General features: G+C 42.7%; 1 protein-coding gene across 1 annotated transcript in view; it reads left to right on the top strand.

Annotated features, from left to right (window-relative positions):
• The window catches only part of trpm4a (transient receptor potential cation channel, subfamily M, member 4a), a 505210-nt gene that overhangs the window by 357271 nt on the left and 120213 nt on the right, over nucleotides 1–27726 (top strand). Inside the window, exons 17-18 of the mRNA XM_034189807.1 lie at nucleotides 18254–18337; nucleotides 18419–18465. Of these exons, the coding sequence (XP_034045698.1) occupies nucleotides 18254–18337; nucleotides 18419–18465 (131 nt within the window). The remainder of the gene's footprint in view (nucleotides 1–18253; nucleotides 18338–18418; nucleotides 18466–27726) is intronic.

Here is a 27726-nt window from a genome sequence, read left to right as displayed (position 1 = left end):
GCAGGGAGTGTTAGTGAATAGACACAAAGCAGACAGAAACAAGGTGAGAGACAAAGACATGAGGCAGGTACAATGATGTTAAGTGAGAACATAATCAGATATGAGTGAGGGACTACAGGGAACTATGAACTGAGCTAAACACAATATAATACTACTATGAACACTACTATGAATTGGAATCACTGTGAGCTGCAATCGCTTCCTATTTGCACTATAATGTGCTGGTTGTTCCAGAGTTACCGATAAACTACCCAAAAATTTATCGGAAGCTGCAGATAACAGATAACCATTAACTTCCAGTATCGTCTCCAGTACACTTCCAACTACTAACAAGCTGATTTTGAGTTTTAACACCACAAGTGGTTCTAGTAGCATCAAAGGTGACTACAGACCCAAACAATGAGTCAGCTCTTCTGCCAAGTTGTAATTAGATAACCGTCTGATATAACTGGTGTTAAAATAAATAGAACACTGCCATCTACCGGACACTCAGTACTAGGGCGAATACTGCCATGAACACTACTGGCCAGTAGATGGCAGTAGAAACCGTGAAATCTTGCCAAAACAAAATTCCAAATAATCCGTGTCTGCTATGTTTAAGATGCGTGGAATTTAATAAACACAAACTGAATTTCAGACATCTTATATATGTATTACTCTGGAACAAAGATGGCAGACAGTGTTTGACATAAGCAGGACTCTAATAGCAAACAGGAAGCGATTGCAATGATTCCAATTGAAAATAATGGATGAGCAACCTGGGCTGTTTCTGGCATTTTTACATAAAACAAACACAATAACAACGTCTATAAACCCAGATAATATATTCACGAGCGTTTTAGGCACAATATACAAATAGTTTAATGCTGTTGTCCATGTAGAGTCTGATCAGAGCGTCTCAAATGCATTTCTTCTGTCATGAATGTACTGAGGTACCCATAATGCACTGCTGCAGGGCACAGCATGTCCACACTAAAACCTTCAAAATTAGTGCATTACTTTAAAACTAAAACATATATCTGATATTTTCACTTTATAAAACTTCAGATGTGACGTTAATTTAATTAACTTGTCTGAAATTAGTTTGGTTAAAATTTTACCCATAAACCATAACATTGTATGCCTCTGGATGACTTGGGTGATATTGCCAGCGTATCAGTATGGAGTCAAAAGAAATGAACCTTTTTTCTTTTCTATGACCAGTTCTCCTTTGCCTGCAGAGGATAGAGCGGTTTCTTCTGGAGCCAGCTCTCCTCTGTTTACGGAGAATAGAACTGCACATCTACTACAAAACATTTCACAGGTAGGTACTCAACTGATTTTAGATCTCATAGATGTTTGTAACTATTCAGTTTTGTTTACCACATCTGCAAAAATACGTTAGCGGTCTAAAAGTTATCAGACCAAAACTTATTGGAAGATAATTAGTCCGATGACGGTTTTCAAAGTTATCTGAAAAGCTAATCCGATAATGAAAACATTATCTTCGATAATTAGCAGTTAGCGGATTAGTGGATCTGTGCCCACCACTGTGTGTATATATATATATATATATATATATATATATATATATATATATATATATATATATATATATATGTGTGTATATATATATATATATATATATATATATATATATATATATATATATATATATATGTGTGTGTGTGTGTGTGTATAAGATGTCTGAAATTCGGTTTGTGTTTATTAAATTCCACGCAGATCAAACGTAGCAGACATGGATTATTTGGAATATTTGTTTTGGCAAGTTTTCACGGTCTCTGCTGCCATCTACTGGCCAGTAGTGTTCATGGCAGTACTCGCCCTAAGTGTCCTATGCATTTTGACCCCAGTTATATCAGACGGTTGTCTAATCACAACTTGAATCTTGGCTTTTGCAAATGGCTTTTTTTTACATATGAAAAAAAAATGGCACCAACACCAGCACACACCTCACAATAACGTGTTTGTTTTATATAGAATGAATGAGTCAACCAATCAGTGTTAGTGGAGGCTCATTTTACCCATAATCCCTTTGGCATCTGTGTGTGTTTGTTACAAAACTTCAGAATTAGTGCATTATTTAAAATTAAAAGATATGTGTTATATATTAACTTTGCAAAAATGACAGAATTGTCATTAAACCACTCTGCATCTAATCATTAGTGATTGATCTCTGCTCCCTTCCACAGCATGTCTTTTTCCTGATTCTCTCCCCTCAGCCCCAACCAGTCCCAGCAGAAGACTGCCCCTCCCTGAGCCTGGTTCTGCTGGAGGTTTCTTCCTGTTAAAAGGGAGTTTTTCCTTCCCACTGTCGCCAAGTGCTTGCTCATAGGGGGTCGTTTTGACCGTTGGGGTTTTTCTGTAATTATTGTTTGGCTTTTGCCTTACAATATAAAGCGTCTTGGGGCAACTGTTGTTGTGATTTGGTGCTATATAAATAAAATTGATTTGATTTTGATTTGATTTGATTAATGTAGTTATTCTATCCAGAATAATTTGATTTATAAATCAAAGTCAAAACTGCTTTATTTCCAAGACCTCTGCCTCACGGCAGAACTGCTGTATGTGGTTAAGGAATAATGACAATCTGGTGGTCAGACTCCTTTTGCTGTGGTAGAGTAAAATATGTAGTAAACAGGAGTTTCCAGCAGGGGACACAGCGCACAAAGACAGAAGTGGTGATTCATTGTTTGGGTTTCTGATCTTGGTGTTAAAACTCAGTTTTGAAAGTTATGGGTTAGTTGTCACTTCTGATAAATTTTTGGGTGGTTTATCAGTTTAGCTTTATAAATGACAACTTTTCAGTTGGCCACCACTCCACCTGTTGTTACATATATTTGATTCTTAAAAGGTCAAAAACCAAATTTTTGTGTCTAAATGTGTGTATTCAGGCATGAGAAACTTTTTACAATGATTATCTGGAGCTTTCAATTATTAGAAATGTCAGAAACTAAGATGGAGGCCATATTGGAACTGAATGTGGTTGTCATTATGCATTTATTTGAACTGCATTTATATAGCACTTTTCCATCTGCATCAGACGCTCAAAGCGCTTTACAATTATGCCTCACATTCACCCCGATGTCAGGGTGCTGCCATACAAGGCGCTCACTACACACCAGGAGCAATAAGGGATTAAGGACCGTGCCCAAGGGCCCTTAGTGATTTCCCAGTCAGGCGAGGATTTGAACCGAAGATCTTCTGGTCTCAAGCCCAATACCTTAGCACAAGACCATCACCTCCCCCTATATATAGATATATATATATCTAGATATATATAGGGGGAGGTGATGGTCTACCTATCCATCTATCTATCTAAAATCTTCTGTTCCCTGTGTGATGTGTGTGTGTGAAAGTGAGCGAATCCAGCGTAGGCGTGCGTGTGTGAGTACGAGCGTGCATGAGTCTGTTCTGTCTTATGCAGTGATGCCGGCATCATTGCAGAACACAGAACAGACTCATGCACGCTCATAATTACTTAGTAACGCGTTACTCTAATCTGACCACTTAATCGTTAATCTTTCCAAATCATTAATCAGATTTTAGTTACTTCTCCAAGTCACTGTGCGTTACTATTATTTTTGCATTGTGGGTCGATAGCAGCATTAAACTTTTGTCCGTGGGCAGGGGGTCAGGGTTCGACTGAACTGCCCACTTTAAGCGAGCTGTGAGCTTTTCATCCGCGTTTATTGCAGCAGCTACGACTCGTCCTCACCTCTTAAAGCACAGTGACAACAGCACACCTGCACTGAGTTTTACAAAGACATTTTTATGCTTTTTTCTCCTTTATTTAGAATTCTGAGCTGAGCCGCTCCATATCTGCTCGTTAAAAACAGCTGATCCTCCGCGACTCGTCAACAACTAACACTATTTTCCACTCAAATGCACCTAAACTCTCTTTCTGAGGACCACATGATGTGAAAACGCAATAAAACTTTCTTACCTGTAAATCTGGTCATGTTTTCTGTATAAATAAAAGTTATCCATTCTTTGTGCTCAAACGCCAAAGCAGGGGCGAATCCAGATGGAATGGGGGCGTGGGGCAAGGATGTGCCCCCCTCACAACACCCCTAGATTAAAGGTCCAGTTTTGAATCCTTTTGTTACTACAACTACTAATACTACTTAAAATAATAATAATTTTGACAAGTAAAATGTTTAGAGAGAATTTAAATGTTAGAAAAATGTTAGAAAGAATTTAATAGTTACATTGATAAACAATGTGGTTTAGATATTGCAAGTTTTACTGTTACAGTGCTGTCAACAGTTAAATATGAGGTCAAGAAAGAGGTCTTTAATTTACTTTTTATAAAACAAGTATTTATTTTTCATTGAAGTCAAGAAAGGGTGGCTATAAAGTGAGTTTTGGCAAAACAAGTATCATTGTCATGTTGAGGTGGCAGAGGGTTGTTGTCGGCAGCTGGGGAAAGTGACTAAAAAAAGTAACTAGTAATCTAACTTAGTTACTTTTACTGTTATGTGTCGGACGCAGCCCAGAGAACCGACCAGCGTTTGAAGGACCCAGTATGAAATAAGCAGAGCACGGTACGAAGGATAACAAAATTTAATGACCTAACAGTGATGTGGAAAAGTACAAACAAATAAGTGCGCGGTCTGCGAGGTGATAATACGGTGCGCTCCCAGCTGCACAAACGGTCCAGAGCCAGAAACAGTTCGGACCCAAGGACCCCGCCGACACCCCCGAGGTGGCCGCGACAAACCGAGTCTGTGAAAGAAGAAACCATCATGTGAGTGCACACTCCACACACAGAGAGACCACTCAAAGGTGTACACAAACAGCAAACACTTCCTGGCTTAATCACTAATCAGCTTCCCACCCTGCAGGCATGGAAAACCCAGTTCACATTATCATTGCAGTGGAAGCTGATTAAACGACTAACATAACAGCTCAATATAATAAGGTGTGAGGGACACCACATTTACTGACTGTACTAATGTTAGTCACAAAACCTAACGTACCTCAGGAAGTGTGCTGACGAGCGTGAGACCTCACCCCCTCCTCTTTCACAGACCATGGCATCAAACCTGGACAGTCTCTGCATCCATAATGATGAGATGGCTCTCAAGACGACGATCTCACCCGTCTGGTCACAAGGTCGAGTCTCTGGCAAATACACACTGTGTACTCCAGACTTAAATGCCACCATGCTCCAATCCGTGTAGATGCACCACAGCTGTGCGTCCTGACGAGCTGCACATGATCAGCCTCAGGTGATCAGGGTGAGGTCCTGATAACTCAGCCACACAGCCACTCAGTCCTAAACGCGTGCCACCTGGAAGGAAAAACAAAAGACAGAAACAAAAGACAGCCAGGCACCCCCAACCATACAACATTTACAATAGAAATCAGTAATCAGTAATTGGATTACTTTTTCAAAGTAACTGTGGCAACACTGGTCTTCTGCCTTTGTAGGTGTGGATGGGGGTGTGTGTGTGTGTGTGTGTGTGTGTGTGTGTGTGTGTGTGTGTGTGTGTGTGTGACTGACTGTTGGTGTGCGGTGAAGCTCCTTTCATTTTCATCTCCTTTCCTCATCACATACAGTGGCCTTGGTTTGGTCCGCCATGCGCGGCGCCGGTCATCACCCCCCCCCCCCCCCCCCATCTGCATATATAGTAATGGTAAATGCCACACTGGCAGAACCATTTATGAACATTAATACACATATATGCAATTTATTCTTGCAAGACAGAAGGGATGTACTGCGAGAGTGAATGGGGTGCGTGTGTGTGACCCCCATCCGCCCTTCCCGATCAGCCTACAACATCCTACTCAAAGCCGACTGACAACTTCTATCAAAAAGGGCCGACCACCAAAACAACACAAAGACAGACATGATTGAAAGACAAGTGGTGAAGACAATAACTGTGAAGTGAGACATCGAGGAGACGGGTCCCAAACATAAAACATGCCGGGACAAACCACCACACTTAAACAAGCAGTGACAGCAACAGTCTGTTGTCTAGTTAGTGAGCATTCATACCCTAATCTAGGACACCAGAGTCTTGATCCCCTTGAGAGCACCCAAAACTGAATTGTGATGTCGGCCACAAACACATAACCAACCACACACAGAGACTACTGTGGCTAGTGTGTTGAGCCAAGATAAAAGTACAGAACCTTACCATATGACATGGACCACTCCGGCGTGTTGGAAGCCATACGGCCGACTGCAAGCGACAATGGAAATGGGTCCAGGACGCAAGGCCCCAGGAGAAACCAGGAGAAAAAGGGCAGCGGAAGGGCACAGGGCCAGGTAGGACAGCCACCAGAGCCACCGGGGCAGCACGACGGACCAACAGTGGAGCGGCCCGACGGCGCCAGAATGTACCCCCGATACCGCGCCCACCGAAGGGAAGCACACAGGGCGCCGGCATGCGCCCACCGGGGGGGCAGAACCACACCACCCTGGCCATGGCCCCAAGATAGAGGAGTGAGTGGTGGCAGGGACCGGGGCAAAGGAGCCACCACAACTGAACCCAGAGTGCAGGCAGGGACCACCGGCATACGAGGGCGGGGCCCGGCCCGCAGAAAAGAGGCGAGACCCACCCCCCGAAGAGGTTTGTGGCTGCATGTCAGAGTAGACGTTGCAGCCAGCGCGGCGCGGGAGTCTGACAGCTGTCCGCCTCCCTTGTTCACAATGTGGAGTTTTGTCACATGATTATTGTTTTTGATTTCCTCATTAGCATTTTGTCTGTTTGTTCTCTGTTGCTTTATGATCGGGTTGTGTGCTGTCCTTCTCAGGATGTCAAATTATTTTTGTTGTACACTTATCTTTCTCCTCCCATGTGCCTCCTCTGTTCTGGTTGTTCTTCACACCTGTCCCGTGTTATGGTTTGTTATGTTTGGGATTTAAGTCTTTCCTGTTTGATCCCTCACTGCCGGTCGATTAGATGTTTCACCAGGTTCTGCTCAACACATCCTGTTTTCTAACTGTTTGTGAGTAATTCTCACTGTCCGTTTGTGACACTTGATTTTTGTTATTTGTCACTTTGTTAGTCTTTACAACTATTTGGGATTTTGGCTTTCAGAACAGTCTCCCTTTTTCACAGTCGTTTTGAGTTGCTCCTTATCTTCCTGTTTACCTTTTGGATCTTAGTCACATTGGGTTTAAGCTATTTGGTGAACGTTTCTTGTCTATTGGAGTTTGTCCTGTTTTTGGATTTTATGTTCACTATTATTCTGGAGTTCAATAAATAACAATATTTTGCCTTCACCTCTTGTGGTTTTGGCTGCCTGCATTTGTGGTCCAAACCTGCTTTCTTTGGGGTGTAAGCCATGACAAAACCCCATTGAAAGTCTTAGGAGCAAAGGTCAGTTTTATACTATAAAATCCTAATTAAAAAGAATTCAACCACAGGTGAGCCTAATTATTCCTTGCGCTGCAAACAAAGCACCCGGAGGCTTTTTATGTGGTTGCAGGGGACTTTAATCATGTGAAACTAACTTACACGCTGCCTAGTTTTTATCAGCATGTCACCTTTCCCACACGGGGAGACAACACTTTGGACTGTGTGTACACCAATATTGGTGGAGCGTATAGAGCTCTCCCCCGCCCCCATCTTGGCTCCTCCAACCGCATCTCCATCCTGCTCGCACCAGTTCCTTGAACCTTGAACAGGTGTCCAGCAGACAGTTAACTATAAAAGGGTGTTACTTAAAGACAACACCTTTTCATTTCATGGTGTCAGCAGCGGCACCACATGGAAGAGAGAATTCCTTTACACAATAAAGGTGAAGGCTGCAAGAAGATCAGCAAAGCATTCATTATCAGTCAGAATACAGCAGATGGAACTGCGACCATCACACAGAGATGTCCATGCCGTCCACGGAAGTTCATACCTCGACTGGAGCATCTTCTGATGAAAAGGGAAAATTACCACGCAAGTTCACTGCAGTTAGCTTACACCCTGTTTACACCGAGTCCACGACCGAGTTATGATTGAAGAATGGCCTCTGCTCACCGTCACACTCATTGATTCCCACTGGGGTTGCAGGATGTTCTCAATGGGGTCTCCATTGTCAGAAAAAAGATCCCTCTTGGTCTCCATCATTCTCCATCAGTCTCTAATCAATTCAATCAATCAATCAATCAATTTTTTTTTATATAGCGCCAAATCACAACAAACAGTTGCCCCAAGGCGCAACAGGTGTATTGAAGTATTCAAAACACTCGCACAAGTTGTGTGACCAGTTAACAGATACACAGGTCTCATAATCAGTCTTGATAGACTCTCACGTCTCAACTCACTCTCAAGCTGATCTTGTGGGTCGTAATAGACTCTCAGTTGACTCTGCATGGTGTTGCATCAAAGTTCGCAGATATTAACAAATCTTTAACTCACACAATTCAGTTGCATTGCAAACGTAAACGCAAATAACAGATCCAGCAGAGACCAACCAAGACCTGTGAAGATGTGGTGTGTGTGTGTGTGTGTGTGTGTGTGTGTGTGTGTGTGTGTGTGTGTGTGTGTGTGTGTGTGTGTGTGTGTGTGTGTGTGTGTGTGTGTGTGTGTGTGTGTGTGTGTTTGGTGGAAGATGAAGTGCTAGGTCTGTGTACTGGAAAACAGCCTTAAGCAACAAAAGGTACCAGAGTCAGAGCCAACTAACAAACAAAAGGTCTGAGGGACAGAGCCAACTCACAAACAGAATGTACCAGAGTCAGAGGCAACTTAGCAACAAAAGGTATGAGGGACAGAGCCAACTCACAAACAGAATGTACCAGAGTCAGAGCCAACTAACAAACAAACGGTACCAGAGTCAGAGCCAACTAAGCAACAAAAGGTACGAGGGACAGAGCCAACTCACAAACAGAATGTACCAGAGTCAGAGCCAACTAAGCAACAAAAGGTACGAGGGACAGAGCCAACTCACAAAAAGAATGTACCAGAGTCAGAGCCAACTAACAAACAAAAGGTACCAGAGTCATAGCCAACTTACAAACAAAAGGTACGAGGGACAGAGTCAACTAACAAACAAAAGGTACCAGAGTCACAGCCAACTAACCAACAAAAGGTACGACGGACAGAGCCAACTAAACAACAAAATGTACCAGAGTCAGAGCCAACTAACAAACAAAAGGTACCAGAGTCAGAGCCAACTAACAAACAAAAGGTACGACGGACAGAGCCAACTAAACAACAAAATGTACCAGACTCAGAGCCAACTAACCAACAAAAGGTCTGAGGGACAGAGCCAACTCACAAACAGAATGTACCAGAGTCAGAGCCAACTAACAAACAAAAGGTACCAGAGTCAGAGCCAACTAACAAACAAAAGGTACGACGGACAGAGCCAACTAAACAACAAAATGTACCAGACTCAGAGCCAACTAACAAACAAAAGGTACGAGGGACAGAGCCAACTACCAGACAAAATGTACCAGAGTCAGAGCCAACTACCAAACAAAAGGTACCAGAGTCACGTCACAACTCACTCTCAAGCTGATCTTGTGGGTCGTAATAGACTCTCAGTTGACGCTGCATGGTGTTGCATCAACGTTCACAGATATTAACAAATCTTTAACTCACACAATTCAGTTGCATTGCAAACGTAAACGCAAATAACAGATCCAGCAGAGACCAACCAAGACCTGTGAAGATGTGGTGTGTGTGTGTGTGTGTGTGTGTGTGTGTGTGTGTGTGTGTGTGTGTGTGTGTGTGTGTGTGTGTGTGTGTGTGTGTGTGTGTGTGTGTGTGTGTGTGTGTGTGTGTGTGTGTGTGTGTGTGTGTGTGTGTGTGTGTGTGTTTGGTGGAAGATGAAGTGCTAGGTCTGTGTACTGGAAAACAGCCTTAAGCAACAAAAGGTACCAGAGTCAGAGTCAACTAACAAACAAAAGGTCTGAGGGACAGACCCAACTCACAAACAGAATGTACCAGAGTCAGAGGCAACTTAGCAACAAAAGGTATGAGGGACAGAGCCAACTCACAAACAGAATGTACCAGAGTCAGAGCCAACTAACAAACAAAAGGTACCTGAGTCAGAGCCAACTACCAAACAAAAGGTACCAGAGTCAGAGCCAACTAACCAACAAATGCTACAAGGGACAGAGCCAACTAAACAACAAAATGTACCAGAGTCAGAGTCAACTAACAAACAAAAGGTACGAGAGACAGAGCCAACTAACAAACAAACGGTACCAGAGTCAGAGCCAACTAAGCAACAAAAGGTACGAGGGACAGAGCCAACTCACAAACAGAATGTACCAGAGTCAGAGCCAACTAAGCAACAAAAGGTACGAGGGACAGAGCCAACTCACAAAAAGAATGTACCAGAGTCAGAGCCAACTAACAAACAAAAGGTACCAGATCATAGCCAACTTACAAACAAAAGGTACGAGGGACAGAGTCAACTAACAAACAAAAGGTACCAGAGTCACAGCCAACTAACCAACAAAAGGTACGACGGACTGAGCCAACTAAACAACAAAATGTACCAGACTCAGAGCCAACTAACAAATAAAAGGTACCAGAGTCAGAGCCAACTAACAAACAAAAGGTACCAGAGTCAGAGCCAACTACCAAACAAAAGGTACGACGGACAGAGCCAACTAAACAACAAAATGTACCAGACTCAGAGCCAACTAACCAACAAAAGGTCTGAGGGACAGAGCCAACTCACAAAGAGAATGTACCAGAGTCAGAGCCAACTAACAAACAAAAGGTCTGAGGGACAGAGCCAACTCACAAACAGAATGTACCAGAGTCAGAGCCAACTAACAAACAAAAGGTACCTGAGTCAGAGCCAACTAACAAACAAAAGGTGCCAGAGTCAGAGCCAACTAACAAACAAAAGGTACGACGGACAGAGCCAACTACACAACAAAATGTACCAGACTCAGAGCCAACTAACAAACAAAAGGTACGAGGGACAGAGCCAACTACCAGGCAAAATGTACCAGAGTCAGAGCCAACTACCAAACAAAAGGTACCAGAGTCAGAGCCAACTAACCAACAAATGCTACAAGGGACAGAGCCAACTAAACAACAAAATGTACCAGAGTCAGAGCCAACTAACAAACAAAAGGTACGAGAGACAGAGCCAACTAACAAACAAACGGTACCAGAGTCAGAGCCAACTAAGCAACAAAAGGTACGAGGGACGGAGCCAACTCACAAACAGAATGTACCAGAGTCAGAGCCAACTAAGCAACAAAAGGTACGAGGGACAGAGCCAACTCACAAAAAGAATGTACCAGAGTCAGAGCCAACTAACAAACAAAAGGTACCAGAGTCAGAGCCAACTAACAAACAAAAGGTACCAGAGTCAGAGCCAACTAACAAACAAAAGGTACCAGATCATAGCCAACTTACAAACAAAAGGTACGAGGGACAGAGTCAACTAACAAACAAAAGGTACCAGAGTCACAGCCAACTAACCAACAAAAGGTACGACGGACTGAGCCAACTAAACAACAAAATGTACCAGACTCAGAGCCAACTAACAAACAAAAGGTACCTGAGTCAGAGCCAACTAACAAACAAAAGGTACCAGAGTCAGAGCCAACTAACAAACAAAAGGTACGAGGGACAGAGCCAAATAACAAACAAAAGGTACCAGAGTCAGAGCCAACTAACAAACAAAACGTACCAGAGTCAGAGCCAACTAACAAACAAAATGTACGAGAGCCAACTACCAAACAAAATGTACCAGAGTCAGAGCCAACTAACCAACAAAAGCTACGAGGGACAGAGCCAACTAAACAACAAAATGTACCAGAGTCAGAGCCAACTAACAAACAAAAGGTATGAGGGACAGAGCCAACTAAGCAACAAAAGGTACGAGGGACAGAGCCAACTCACAAACAGAATGTACCAGAGTCAGAGCCAACTAACAAACAAAAGGTACCAGAGTCATAGCCAATTAACCAACAAAAGGTACGATGGACTGAGCCAACTAAGCAACAAAATGTACCAGACTCAGAGCCAACTAACAAACAAAAGGTACCAGAGTCAGAGCCAACTAACAAACAAAAGGTACCAGAGTCAGAGCCAACTACCAAACAAAAGGTACGACGGACAGAGCCAACTAAACAACAAAATGTACCAGAGTCAGAGCCAACTAACAAACAAAAGGTACGAGGGACAGAGCCAACTAAACAACAAAAGGTACCAGAGTCAGAGCCAACTAACAAACGAAAGGTACGAGGGACAGAGCCAACTAACAAACAAAATGTACCAGAGTCAGAGCCAACTAACAAACAAAAGGTACGACGGACTGAGCCAACTAAACAACAAAATGTACCAGACTCAGAGCCAACTACCAAACAAAAGGTACCAGAGTCAGAGCCAACTACCAAACAAAAGGTACGACGGACAGAGCCAACTAAACAACAAAATGTACCAGACTCAGAGCCAACTAACCAACAAAAGGTCTGAGGGACAGAGCCAACTCACAAACAGAATGTACCAGAGTCAGAGCCAACTAACAAACAAATGGTACCAGAGTCAGAGCCAACTAACAAACAAAAGGTACGATGGACAGAGCCAACTAAACAACAAAATGTACCAGACTCAGAGTCAACTAACCAACAAAAGCTACGAGGGACAGAGCCAACTAAACAACAAAATGTACCAGAGTCAGAGCCAACTAACAAACAAAAGGTACGAGGGACAGAGCCAACTAACAAACAAAATGTACCAGAGTCAGAGCCAACTAACAAACAAAAGGTACGACGGACTGAGCCAACTAAACAACAGAATGTACCAGACTCAGAGCCAACTACCAAACAAAAGGTACGAGAGTCAGAGCCAACTACCAAACAAAAGGTACGACGGACAGAGCCAACTAAACAACAAAATGTACCAGACTCAGAGCCAACTAACCAACAAAAGGTCTGAGGGACAGAGCCAACTCACAAACAGAATGTACCAGAGTCAGAGCCAACTAACAGACAAAAGGTACCAGAGTCAGAGCCAACTAACAGACAAAAGGTACGAGGGACAGAGCCAACTAAACGACAAAATGTACCAGAGTCAGAGCCAACTAACAAACAAAAGGTACCAGAGTCAGAGTCAGGTAACCAACCAAAGGTTCCTGAGTCACAGCCAACCAAGAAACAAAAGGTCCCAAGGTCAGAGCCAATTAACAAACAAAATGAACCAAGGTCAGAGCCAACTAACCATCAAAATGTACCAGAGTTAGAGCCAACTAATAAAAACTGGTACCAGGGTCAGAGCCAACTAACAAAATGTACCAGGAACAGAGCAAACTAACAGAGTTAGAGGTGGATGAAGCGAGGCATTCTATCCGGCATCCAAGTGAAGCGTAGACAGGTTTTTTCTGCGGTCCACCATGCTGGATTACCGGTGTTTACGGGCGATTCCTCTCCTCGAGGTGCACTGTGGTGTCGGTGCATCCTCGTCGCCATCTGCCGGTGTCTTCGCGGCCGGTGTTCCAGAGCCGGTGGGATGCTGGAGTTGGGACTGCTGGAGAGTTTCGCTTTCGTTTCTTCCTGTGTCTGCACCTTTCGGCCGACGTGTGACTTCCAGACGTGACTGGAGACCGCGTAGCCGCGTCGCGTGCCTTTGTCCAATCCCGCTGTGCCCAGCTGATGGGAAGACTGTGACGTCACCCTCGTCTCGGATGGGTCTGTTGAATGTGCACTCAATTGCAAACAAATCTTTTTCCCCGAATGAACGTTTTATCAGGCGTAACTTGGATTTTTTGTTCCTCACGGAGACATGGCAGAGAGAAGGGGAGTTTATTCCTTTAAATGAACTCTGTCCTGATGGATGCTCTGTTTTTGGGATGCCCCACCCCTCTCATCGAAGAGGAGGTCTCGCAGTGGTCTTCAGGAACAGCTTCACTTGCAGAGTGATGAACACTCAAACCTTCCCCTCCTTTGAATCTCAGGTCTTTAAAGTTGGTTCTGCTGACTCTTTTTATTTTGTGCTGATTTATCCCCCTCCTGGACATGCTGCTGTCTTTTTAAAGGACTTTAGTGACATTTTATCATCAATAATTAAGTTGGAAAACGTTTTAATTATTGGTGATTTTAATATTCATGTTGAAGACAGCACTTCTTCCACTGCAATGGAACTTTTAACATTGACTGAGACTTTTAATCTTGAGCAGCATGTTTCTGGTCACACTCTTGACTTGGTTTTCTCTCTTGACCTTAATGTTGCCAACCTCTGTATAGAGGATGTTCACGTGAGCGACCATTGGTGTGTTTTATTTGATTTTTCTTTCACTCCTGAGCCTGTGCGATCTGAGATTAGGTCATCATCGCTGAGAACACTGCAGCTGGTTTCTCAGCCAGGTTTGACTCTAAGCTGTTCATGGAGTGTCATAATGTGGACAGCCTTCTTCACACTTTCAACAGTCATTGTGAATCCATTTTGGATGAGGTTGCACCTTTTAAATCCAACTTGGTGACTAAGAAGACTACAAATCGTTGGCTTAATGACTGTATCCGAGATTTGAAGCGACAATGTCGGAAAACTGAGCGTTTGTGGAAGTCTTCTAAACTTGAGGTCCATAGGTTGCACCTCAGGGAATTTATGTCCTCTTTAAATGAAATGAGAAAAAAATGCCAGATCTGAATATTTTCGTCAGTTTATCATCTTAAAATGCCAGATCTGAATATTTTCGTCAGTTTATCATCTTAAATAAGAAAAAACCCCAGGTGCTGTTTGACACTATCAGCTCTATTGTGTGTCCTGTTGCTCCATTAACACCTGTATCCTGCAAAGCTGACAGCAATGGTTTTCTTAGGTTTTTTTGTCTGAAAAATTCAGGACATCAAATCTAATCTCCCATTGCACACATACTGTGTCCCTGATGTTGTTGAGCCTTCTCCTTGTACATGGTCCTTTTTTAATCCTGTAACACAGGCTGATATCTCAGCCTTGATATCCAGGATGAAGCCCTCTGTATGTCCTTCTGATGTTCTACCATGTAGACTCTTTGTTAATGTATTTGATGTCATTGGTGCCTGGGTTACCAAGTTCATAAATGCCTCCCTGTCTTCTGGTGTATTCCCCAGCTCTTTTAAACACGCATTTGTGGAACCACTTCTCAAAAAGTCTAATCTGGACCTTTCTGATCTGAAAAACGTCCGACCTATCTCCAAACTTCCAGGTGGTTTATGATCAGCTAATTTCCTTCTTAGTGACTTCCAACATGTTTGACACCTATCAGTCTCGTTTCCGCTGGCATCACTCTACGGAAACCACCCTACTGAAAGTATCTAGTGATATTTTGATGTCTGCGGAAAATGCACCATTCTAGTCCTATTAGACCTCTCCTCCACATTTGACATTGTCGATCATAAAATCCTGCAAACAAGAGTACGCAATTTGGTTGGTTTGTCAGGGACTGTTCTAGCATGGTTCATCTCTTATTTGTCAGGTCGTAGCTTTAGTGTCACTGCAAATCAGATCATTTCTGACTGTGCCAGTTTGACGTGTGGTGTACCCCAGGGGTCTGTTTTGGGGCCAATTTTGTTTTTGCTCTATGTTTTCCCCTTGGGAAAGATTATCCAGGAGTTCGTTGATGTTTCTTATCATTTATTTACTGATGACATCCAAATTTACAGCTCATTTAAAGCCCCTGAGATCCAGAAATTGGACTCTCTACTGAACTGCCTTGAGAAAATAAAATGTGCAAATTCGCTGAAGTTAAATTCGGATAAAATCGAGGTGCTGGTGGTTGCCCCCGATGATGTCATTCCGGGGATTAAACAGTGTTTAGGTCTTTTGAGCTCATCTGCAAAATCTAGCCTGAGAAACCTAGGAGTTATCTATGATAAAGAAATGTCATTTGAGCATCATTCCAAGCAGCTAACCAAAAACTGTTTCTACCAGTTGAGGAATATTTCTTGAGTTGATTATTCATGCCTTTGTATCTTCTCGTGTGGACTACTGCAACAGTTTGTTTTCCTATCTGAACAAAAAGGAGCTGTCCCGTCTGCAACAGGTTCAAAATTCTGCAGCAAGGCTGCTGTCTCGCAGAAGGACTCATATCTCTTCTATTTTAAAGTCTCTTCATTGGCTCCCAGTGTCGCTGCGTTTCCATTTTAAGATCCTAGTGTTGACTTTTAGAGCTTTGCATGGCCAGGCTCCCTCCTACATTAGAGGCCTGTTATGTCCCTACGCTCCCGCTCAGAGCCTGAGGTCAGTGGATCAGAACCTTCTGAGGGTCCCTCATACCCACTTTAAGACCCAAGGAGATCGCTCTTTCCAGGCCGTTGCGCCGAGGCTCTGGAATGATCTCCCTTTGTCTCTTCGTTCACTGGATTCTGTCAATGTTTTTAAGAGCAAACTTAAAACACATCTGTTTCTCCAGGCATTCAAACCTTAGTAGTAAGAGGGCTGTTTTATGACCACTGTGTGTGTCTTAGAGTTATTTTATTGTGATGTACATTGTCTTTTATTCTCAGAATTTTTATCTGTGTGTGTCTTTTGTGAAGCACCTTGTGACTTTCCTTGTCTGTGAAAGGGGCTATATAAATAAACATTACTTACTTACTTACTAACAAACAAAAGGTACTCGAGTCAGAGCTAACTAACAAAATGTACCAGGTTCAGAACCAACTAACCAACAAAAGGTGCCAGAGTCAGAGCCAGCTAACAAACAAAATGTACCAAGGTCAGAGCCAACTAACAAACAAAAGGTGCCAGAGTCAGACCAACTAACCAACAAAAGGTGCGAGTTAGAGCCAACTAACAAAAAAGGTACCAGGGACAGAGCCAACTAACAAACAAAAGATACCAAGGTCAGAGCCAACTAACAAACAAAAGCCACCTGAGTCAGAGCACACTAACAAACAAAATGTACCAAGGTAAGAGCCAACTAACCAATAAAAGGTACCAGAGTTAGAGCCAGCTCACAAAAAAAAAATGTACCAGGGTCAGAGCCATTGAGGAAAATGTACCAGCGACAGAGCCAACTAACAAACAAAAGGTACCAATGTCAGAGCCAACTAACAAACAAAAAAAGGTACCAAGCTCAGATCCAAGTAACAAACAAAGGGAACCTGAGTCAGAGCCAACTAACAAACAAAATGTACCAATGTCAGAGCCAACTAAACAACAAAAGGTACCGGAGTTAGAGTCAATGAACAAAAAAGGTACCAGGGTCAGAGCCAACTAACAGAATGTACCAGGGACAGAGCCAACTATCAAACAAAAGGTACCAGAGTCAGAGCCAACTAACAAACAAAAGGTACCAGAGTCAGAGCCAACTAACAAACAAAATGTACCAAGGTCAGAGCCAACTAACAAAGAAAATGTACCAGGGACAGAGCCAACTAACAAAGAAAAGGTTCCAGGGTCAGAGCCAAGTAACCAACACAAGGCACCAAGGTCAGAGCTAACTAACCAACAAAAGCTCCCTTAGTTAGAGCCAGCTAACAAAAAAAGGTACCAGGGTCAGATCCAACTAACAAAACATAGCAGGGGCACAGCCAACTATCAAACAAAGGGTGCCAAAGTCAGAGCCACTAACAAACAAAAGGTACCAGAGTCAAAGCCAGCTAACAAACAAAAAAAGGTACCAAGGTCAGGTCCAACTAACAAACAAAAGGAACCTGAGTCAGAGCCCACTAACAAACAAAATGTACCAAGGTCAGAGCCAACTAACCAATAAAAGGTACCAGAGTTAGAGCCAACTCACAAAAAAGGTACCAGGGTCAGAGCCAACGAACAAAAGGTACCAGGGACAGAACCAACTAACAAACAAAAGGTACCAGAGTCAGTGCCAAGTAACCAACAAAAGGTACCAGAGTCAGAGCCAACTAACAAACAAAAGGTACCAGAGTCAGAGCCAACTAACAAACAAAATGTACCAAGGTCAGAGCCAACTAACAAAGAAAATGTACCAAGGACAGAGCCAACTAACAAAGAAAAGGTTCCAGGGTCAGAGCCAAGTAACCAACACAAGGCACCAAGGTCAGAGCTAACTAACCAACAAAAGCTCCCTTAGTTAGAGCCAGCTGACAAAAAAGGTACCAGGGTCAGATCCAACTAACAAAATGTAGCAGGGGCACAGCCAACTAACCAACAAAAGGTACCAGGGTCAGAGCCAATGAACAAAATGTACCAGGGACAGAGCCAACTAACAAACAAAAGGTACCAATGTCAGAGCCAACTAAACAACAAAAGGTACCGGAGTTAGAGCCAACTAACAAAAAAAGGTACCAGGGTCAGAGCCAACTAACAAAATGTACCAGGGACAGAGCCAACTAACAAACAAAATGTACCAAGGTCTGTCTGTCTGTATGTTACAGGAAACCTGAAGAGGAGGTGAAGCCCGTACAGGTCGGCATTGGTTGGGACAATAATGCCACCATCTTCCCCGACTTGGATGTCAAGTAAATACAGTCAGAGTGAATGAATGTGATTGTTTTCTGTCTCAGTGTGACTAAAGTCCCTTATTATGTTTGTTGTCACAGTGAGGAGGACATGGAGGAGTCCAGGTCTGTGACAGAACACCTGAAAGGTGGGTCGGATCCCATGCACTCGCTGGTCACTTTCCGTGGGAGAGCGTTTGGCTCTGTTCGCTCTCTGCTGAATGTCTTCAGGCACAGAATTCAGATCGTTGCTATATGTTTGAAATCTTTCCTTAAATTGGCACATTTCTGTGTTTTTAGTCATTCTGATCTATTGTCTTGCACAATTTCCTTAGACATTTAACCATTGACCATCTAGGTTTAAGGATATGATTCCTTCTTTGTTATGTTCTCCAATGCCATATACCAACACAGGGCAGAGTAGCTACCTAAACTCTGAGTGAGATAGATTATCTCGTCAGTAGTTTTACATCCTCATTGAGCACAACTTTGGATGCTGTAGCTCCTCTGAAAAAGAGAGCCTTAAATCAGAAGTGCCTGACTCCGTGGTATACCTCACAAACTCGCAGCTTAAAGCAGATAACCCGTAAGTTGGAGAGGAAATGGCGTCTCATTAATTTAGAAGATCTTCACTTAGCCTGGAAAAAGAGTCTGTTGCTCTATAAAAAAGCCCTCCGTAACGCTAGGACATCTTACTACTCATCACTAATTGAAGAAAATAAGAACAACCCCAGGTTTCTTTTCAGCACTGTAGCCAGGCTGACAAAGAGTCAGAGCTCTATTGAGCCGAGTATTCCTTTAACTTTAACTAGTAATGACTTCATGACTTTCTTTGCTAATAAAATTTTAACTATTAGAGAAAAAATTACTCATAACCATCCCAAAGACATATCGTTATCTTTGGCTGCTTTCAGTAATGCTGGTATTTGGTTAGACTCTTTCTCTCCAATTGTTCTTCCTCCAAACCAGTCACTTCCTCCAAACCATCAACATGTCTATTAGACCCCATTCCTACCAGGCTGCTCAAGGAAGCCCTACCATTAATTAATGCTTCGATCTTAAATATGATCAATCTATCTTTATTAGTTGGCTGTGTACCACAGGCTTTTAAGGTGGCAGTAATTAAACCATTACTTAAAAAGCCATCACTTGACCCAGCTATCTTAGCTAATTATAGGCCAATCTCCAACCTTCCTTTTCTCTCAAAAATTCTTGAAAGGGTAGTTGTAAAACAGCTAACTGATCATCTGCAGAGGAATGGTCTATTTGAAGAGTTTCAGTCAGGTTTCAGAATTCATCATAGTACAGAAACATCATTAGTGAAGGTTACAAATGATCTTCTTATGGCCTCAGACAGTGGACTCATCTCTGTGCTTGTCCTGTTAGACCTCAGTGCTGCTTTTGATACTGTTGACCATAAAATTTTATTACAGAGATTAGAACATGCCATAGGTATTAAAGGCACTGCGCTGCGGTGGTTTGAATCATATTTATCTAATAGATTACAATTTGTTCATGTAAATGGGGAGTCTTCTTCAAAGACTAAGGTTAATTATGGAGTTCCACAAGGTTCTGTGCTAGGACCAATTTTATTCACTTTATACATGCTTCCCTTAGGCAGTATTATTAGAAAGCATTGCTTAAATTTTCATTGTTACGCAGATGATACCCAGCTTTATCTATCCATGAAGCCAGAGGACACACACCAGTTAGTTAAACTGCAGGAATGTCTTACAGACATAAAGACATGGATGACCTCTAATTTCCTGCTTTTAAATTCAGATAAAACTGAAGTTATTGTACTTGGCCCCACAAATCTTAGAAACATGGTGTCTAACCAGATCCTTACTCTGGATGGCATTACCCTGACCTCTAGTAATACTGTGAGAAATCTTGGAGTCATTTTTGATCAGGATATGTCCTTCAATGCACATATTAAGCAAATATGTAGGACTGCCTTTTTACATTTGCGTAATATCTCTAAAATTAGAAAGGTCTTGTCTCAGAGTGATGCTGAAAAACTAATTCATGCATTTATGGGTGATTCTTAGACTACGGGCACTTATTATGTCCTTTGATCATATTGTATGAAAAACAGAAAAAAGGGGAAATTTCACACTTTTATAGTTATCTTTACAATGAAGGTGTGTTAAGAAATTTGTTCTAGTAGTCTATGATGACTTTTTCACCTTTTTTCAGCATCATTATATGCAAATATTGCCATTTTGTGCTTGTCCCACACCCAGACTTTTGATCTTCAATGATAAAAATGAATGGTAAAGAAACGTTTTTTCTAATGTTTTAAAATATCTCTGAATAAAATATCAGTAAAATAATCAAACCATAATTGGGGTATTCAATGTCATACAATTGTTGTGATTTTTTTAAACAAAATGTAGTTGTCCCACACTATTGCCGTAATTTCCACCACAACACTATAATGTCCCTTTAAACAGTATGAAAGATTGTTTGGGTAGTTTCTATGGAGATAAACAGTGACATCAGAGCACATATATATAGTGCCAAATCACAACAAACAGCTAGAGTACTGACAGGGACTAGAAGGAGAGAGCATATTTCGCCCATATTGGCCTCTCTGCATTGGCTTCCTGTTAATTCTAGAATAGAATTTAAAATTCTTCTTCTTACTTATAAGGTTTTGAATAATCACGTCCCATCTTATCTTAGGGACCTCTTAGTACCATATCACCCCAATAGAGCGCTTCGCTCTCAGACTGCAGGCTTACTTGTAGTTCCTAGGGTTTTTAAGAGTAGAATGGGAGGCAGAGCCTTCAGCTTTCAGGCTCCTCTCCTGTGGAACCAGCTCCCAATTCGGATTAGGGAGACAGACACCCTCTCTACTTTTAAGATTAGGCTTAAAACTTTCCTTTTTGCTAAAGCTTATAGTTAGGGCTGGATCAGGTGACCCTGAACCATCCCTTAGTTATGCTGCTATAGACTTAGACTGCTGGGGGTTCCCATGATGCACTGAGTGTTTCTTTCTCTTTTTGCTCTGTATGCACCACTCTGCATTTAATCATTTGTGATTGATCTCTGCTCCCCTCCACAGCATGTCTTTTTCCTGGTTCTCTCCCCTCAGCCCCAACCAGTCCCAGCAGAAGACTGCCCCTCCCTGAGCCTGGTTCTGCTGGAGGTTTCTTCCTGTTAAAAGGGAGTTTTTCCTTCCCACTGTCGCCAAGTGCTTGCTCATAGGGGGTCGTTTTGACCGTTGGGGTTTTTCTGTAATTATTGTATGGCTTTTGCCTTGCAATATAAAGCGCCTTGGGGCAACTGTTGTGATTTGGCGCTATATAAATAAAATTGATTTGATTTTATTTGATTTAATTGACCAGCAGGAACTCAGGGAACCACATACATGTTCAGTGACAGTCTGCATGTAGTCTGTGTGAAACCTGGTGTGTGTTTGTGTGCATGTGTGTGTGTGTGTCTGTGTGTGTCTGTGTGTGTGCGTGCATGTTTGTGTGTGTGTGTGTTTGTTTCTGTGTACATACATGTGTTTGTGTGTGCATGTGTGTATTTGTGTGTGTGTCTGTTTGCGTGTGCATGTCCGTGTGTGTGTGTGTCTGTTTGCGTGTATTTGTGTGTGTGCATGTGTTTGTGTATGTATATGTGCATACGTGTGTTTGTGTGTGTGCGAGTATGCATGTGTATGTGTGTGTTTGTTTCTGTGTGCACGTGTGTGTTTGTGTGTGCGTGAGTGTGTGTGTTTGTGTGTGTGTTTGTGCATGTTAAATCTAGCACCAGTGAACTAGATTTTATTACGGTGGGTGATATAAGTATTTGATCCACTGTCAATTTTGCAGGTTTTTCACCTACAAAGAATGGAGAGGTCTGTAATTTCATCGTAGGTACACTTCAACAATCCAGAAATCACCTTGTGTGATTTTTAAATAACACTATGTAACAAATTTTTATTTTTGTTTTGTTCTTGGGTACACAGTGTGTTTTCCTAACCTGTTATGCCTTAAATAAATAGAAAATAGCTGTTATTCCACAGAAACTTTGCTTCTGTGATCAGGACAATGATATTTTGAAATTTGTCTGTTTTCAAGAATATTTTCGATTCACCTTCACTACTACTGAGTAGTCTTCTAGAATATTCTTTAACTACTAGAACTGTCCAGAATTTTCTACAAGTTTCCAGAATCATCTAGAAATTTCAAGAAACTTTTAGAACTTTCTAGAACATTAAAAAATAAAATCAAAGTTTGTACTGAATGTAGTCATTTTTCCATAGACTTTAGACATAAGCAGTTGAAATATAACACTTAGAAGTCAGGAACAAAAATTGTGTTACATAGTGTAATTAATTTGCATTCCCTAGAAACACAGACCTTAACAATTGGTACAGAAACATGTGTTTGCCATTACAGAGGTCAGACATTTCCTGTAGTTCTTGACCAAGTTTGCACAATGCAGCAGGGATTTTTGGTCCACTCCTCCATACAGATCTTGTCTAGATCTTTCAGGTTTGGAGTTTCAACTCCCTCCAAAGATTTTCTATTGAGTTCAGGTCTGGAAACTGGCCAGGCCACTCCAGGACCTTGAAATGCTTCTTACGGAGCCCCTCCTTAGTTGCCCTGACTGCGTGTTTGTGGTCATTGTCATGCTGAAGACCCAGCCAGGACCCATCTTCAGTGCTCTTACTGAGGTAAGGAGGTTGTTTGCCAAAATCTCGCAATACATGACCCCGTCCATCCTCCCTTCATTACGGTACAGTCGTCCTGTCCCTTTTGCAGAAGAGCATCCCCAGAGTATGATGTTTCCTCCCCCATGCTTCACGGTTAGGATGGTCTTCTTGGGGTTGTTCTCATCCTCTAAACACGGCAAGTGGAGTTGATTCCAAAAAGCTCTATTTTGGTCTCATCTGACCACATGACCTTCTCCCATGCCTCCTCTGGATCATCCAGATGGTCACTGGTGAACTTCAAACAGGCCTGGACATGTGCTGGCTTGAGCAGGGGGACCTTGCTGCCCTGCAGGATTTTAAACCATGACAGCATCATGTGTTACTAATGTAATCTTTGTGACTGTGGTCCCAGCTCTCTTCAGGTCATTGACCAGGTCCTTCTGAGCTTTCTCAGAATCATCCTTACCCCACAAAGTGAGATCTTGCATGGAATCCCAGACCGAGGGAGATTGACAGTCATCTTGTGTTTCTTCCACGTTCTAATAAATAATCATAACAGTTTTTGTCTTCTCACCAAGCTACTTGCCTGTTGTCCTGTAGTCCATCCCAGCCTTGTGCAGGTCTACAACTTTGTCCCTGGTGTTAGACAGCTCTTTGGTCTTGGCTATGGTGGACAGGTTGGAGTGTGATTGACTGAGTGTGTGAACAGGTGTCTTTTATACAGGTAACAAGTTCAAACAGGTGCAATTAATACAGGTAAAGAGTGCAGAATAAGAGGGCTTCTTAAATAAAAATTAACAGGTCTGTGAGAGACAGAATTCTTGCTGGTTGGTAGGGGATCAAACACAACCCCAATATCAATGAAGTTGGTGTTGTGTGTTGGGGGGTTTGGCTGGGCATTGTTTGGCTGTTTTTGTGTTTATTTTCCTCCCAGGTGGTTTGGGGCTGATCTCTGGGGAGAGTGTGCTGCAGAAGAGTCTCTCACCTCTGTCACGGTGATCTGCTGCACCTGTTGCACTCTCGTGCAGATCTAAGGACTCTCAGCTGGCGCCAATGAAGAAATGAAGAGCTACATTTAAGCCAGCAGTGATCAGGGCTGAATTGCCGGAGAATACGACCTTGTGACGATCGTTTGGGGATGCTGAGGGCCGCTCCAGATTCTGACATTGCGCCTGTGAAGGAGGACGAGGGTGAGAGGCAAACGCTGTCAGCACACGTCAGAGGTGATTATTCTGAAAGGCTCATCTGTAATTGTAATTTGGCGTTTTTGCGCAGCTATAATTAAATATTGGTGAAAATTGTCTGGTTTGCTCCTCACGGCAGTGGCGCGCGGATTGATTATCCTCCACTAGCTGTGAGCAGCAGCCCTTTTGAACTAAGTCCGAAAGCAGACCTGAACGTGTAGCTGATAAGTGTGCCTCTAAATAATATTTCATGGTAACAGTGTTGAATAACCTCACCTCTGTTCCTCCTTCACAGAGTACAGTCCTGGGAAAAGCCACCTGGGGGGGTGTCGGCGGAATTCCTGAGTCCAAAACGTTCGGGCTCTGATTTGTTGAGACGCTGAGAAAGCGCGCCGCCTCTTCATCTCACCAGACTTATTTAGTATTTCATGTACAGCACAAGGGGAAAAAACTTGTTTCTTTTGGAACTGCTTCTGGTTATTTGACGCTGGGTTCAGTCAGACGCTGGATCGCTCCTCAATCCGCGTCCAAACCATAACAGTTGGGATGTTGTGTAAAATGTAAATTAAAAACAGAATACGATTTGCAAATCTTCTTCAACCTATACGAGGCCGTCTGAATCTTCCGAATGGTTTCCACCTGGCTGTCGCCCAGTTTCTGGCAAAATTTGATGCAGTAGTGCTGCTCCAGTCGTTGCGTCATTTTCCTTGCAATGAAAATCCGCCGAGAGCACAACACACGTCCTCACACAAATGCTGCTTGCCAGCAACTGACGCAATCAACATGCGTGAAAAAAATTCACGCATGCGCACGAAGGTTCAAGGTTGGCTCATGCAAGCACACGTGATTCAAATCCATCAGGTTTTTGCAAAAAACAAAAAGGTCGGATACTTTTCTAACAGACCTTGTATTCAATTGAATACACGTTTTGCGAGACCTGCGTTCACGTTTTAGAAGATATTTTTTCAGTATTCACATTTTGCAATTAACTGTTTGCAGATAATTCATGATTTGCAGCTGATGCACGATTTGGTGGTTAATAAGGTCATTTCCACTTCCATACCAGGCTTTAGTAAATCAGACTTCTGTATACATATAAAAAAAAGCTTTAAAATTTATCTCTGCAACATGACATAAGTGAAATAAAAATACCAAAACAATGATGGGTTGCATATATAATGGCACCCTTGGTGTACCAATTAAATCATCACTTTCACAGCAACTTTTCTTCAGACAAGTCACTGGATAAACATGTGAACATTTTCCAGTTACTGAATATGTCATTTACATGACATGAGATGCAAGCCTAGATCTGATCTGTTTTGTAGTATGAAATTGTTCTCTTGTTGGAATGCCTATGTGTCAGGATGTTGTGACCCACGACAGCCTGATATGATGCCAGTTAGTGACAACAAAGAACAGCTAATCACATCAATCTGCAGTTTTGTGTGCTGTAGTCCAAGTATAAAAACCAGCCCAGGGTATCAATCTGGGTCCCACTTTGTCCCTGTGTTCCTGACTCTTGGTTGAATAAACTGCAGGGCCTGTTTGTGTGTCATGACCTATTATTTAACCACAACACTTTGCTCCACTCCACTGTGAATGTGGTTCATGTTCAAATATCAGAGTTTTGGTGGAACAGTGGATTAGTTGTTGGCACTGTTGCCTCACGGCTAGAAGGTTGTGGGTTTGTTTCCTGGCTGGCCCTTTTTAGATCACTTCCTGCTGCCTTCATGAGAAAAATCACCACTTGTCTGTTTGCTCAGAAATTGTGCACCGTGGAGTGAAATAATCATTACGTTTCTGCTAAATCTATGTTTTTTGTTTAGTAGTATTTTCTGGATGCTGAACATGAGTCCTAAGCGTTGTGCAGATGCATGATATTAGTTTTCCTCAAAAGTGTCACATCAACATATTTTGTGTTGCTGGTTTTGGACATTTTTCTTAACCATTCATGTTTCCTTTGTCCTGTTAATTCAGACACTTTACCCTCCAAGCCCAAGCGACCGTATTATTTTCGATTCACCTTCACTACTACTGAGTAGTCTTGAAATATAACACTTAGAAGTCAGGAACAAAAATTGTGTTACATAGTGTAATTAATTTGCATTCCCTAGAAACACAGACCTTAACAATTGGTACAGAAACATGTGTTTGCCATTACAGAGGTCAGACATTTCCTGTAGTTCTTGACCAAGTTTGCACAATGCAGCAGGGATTTTTGGTCCACTCCTCCATACAGATCTTGTCTAGATCTTTCAGGTTTGGAGTTTCAACTCCCTCCAAAGATTTTCTATTGAGTTCAGGTCTGGAAACTGGCCAGGCCACTCCAGGACCTTGAAATGCTTCTTACGGAGCCCCTCCTTAGTTGCCCTGACTGCGTGTTTGTGGTCATTGTCATGCTGAAGACCCAGCCAGGACCCATCTTCAGTGCTCTTACTGAGGTAAGGAGGTTGTTTGCCAAAATCTCGCAATACATGACCCCGTCCATCCTCCCTTCATTACGGTACAGTCGTCCTGTCCCTTTTGCAGAAGAGCATCCCCAGAGTATGATGTTTCCTCCCCCATGCTTCACGGTTAGGATGGTCTTCTTGGGGTTGTTCTCATCCTCTAAACACGGCAAGTGGAGTTGATTCCAAAAAGCTCTATTTTGGTCTCATCTGACCACATGACCTTCTCCCATGCCTCCTCTGGATCATCCAGATGGTCACTGGTGAACTTCAAACAGGCCTGGACATGTGCTGGCTTGAGCAGGGGGACCTTGCTGCCCTGCAGGATTTTAAACCATGACAGCATCATGTGTTACTAATGTAATCTTTGTGACTGTGGTCCCAGCTCTCTTCAGGTCATTGACCAGGTCCTTCTGAGCTTTCTCAGAATCATCCTTACCCCACAAAGTGAGATCTTGCATGGAATCCCAGACCGAGGGAGATTGACAGTCATCTTGTGTTTCTTCCACGTTCTAATAAATAATCATAACAGTTTTTGTCTTCTCACCAAGCTACTTGCCTGTTGTCCTGTAGTCCATCCCAGCCTTGTGCAGGTCTACAACTTTGTCCCTGGTGTTAGACAGCTCTTTGGTCTTGGCTATGGTGGACAGGTTGGAGTGTGATTGACTGAGTGTGTGAACAGGTGTCTTTTATACAGGTAACAAGTTCAAACAGGTGCAATTAATACAGGTAAAGAGTGCAGAATAAGAGGGCTTCTTAAATAAAATTAACAGGTCTGTGAGAGACAGAATTCTTGCTGGTTGGTAGGGGATCAAACACAACCCCAATATCAATGAAGTTGGTGTTGTGTGTTGGGGGGTTTGGCTGGGCATTGTTTGGCTGTTTTTGTGTTTATTTTCCTCCCAGGTGGTTTGGGGCTGATCTCTGGGGAGAGTGTGCTGCAGAAGAGTCTCTCACCTCTGTCACGGTGATCTGCTGCACCTGTTGCACTCTCGTGCAGATCTAAGGACTCTCAGCTGGCGCCAATGAAGAAATGAAGAGCTACATTTAAGCCAGCAGTGATCAGGGCTGAATTGCCGGAGAATACGACCTTGTGACGATCGTTTGGGGATGCTGAGGGCCGCT

The sequence above is a fragment of the Thalassophryne amazonica genome, chromosome 16 (assembly GCF_902500255.1).
Source record: "Thalassophryne amazonica chromosome 16, fThaAma1.1, whole genome shotgun sequence".
NCBI lineage: Eukaryota > Metazoa > Chordata > Actinopteri > Batrachoidiformes > Batrachoididae > Thalassophryne > Thalassophryne amazonica.
The sequence above is the reverse complement of the archived record's forward strand: the minus strand, read 5'-3'. Positions and strand labels throughout refer to the sequence as shown.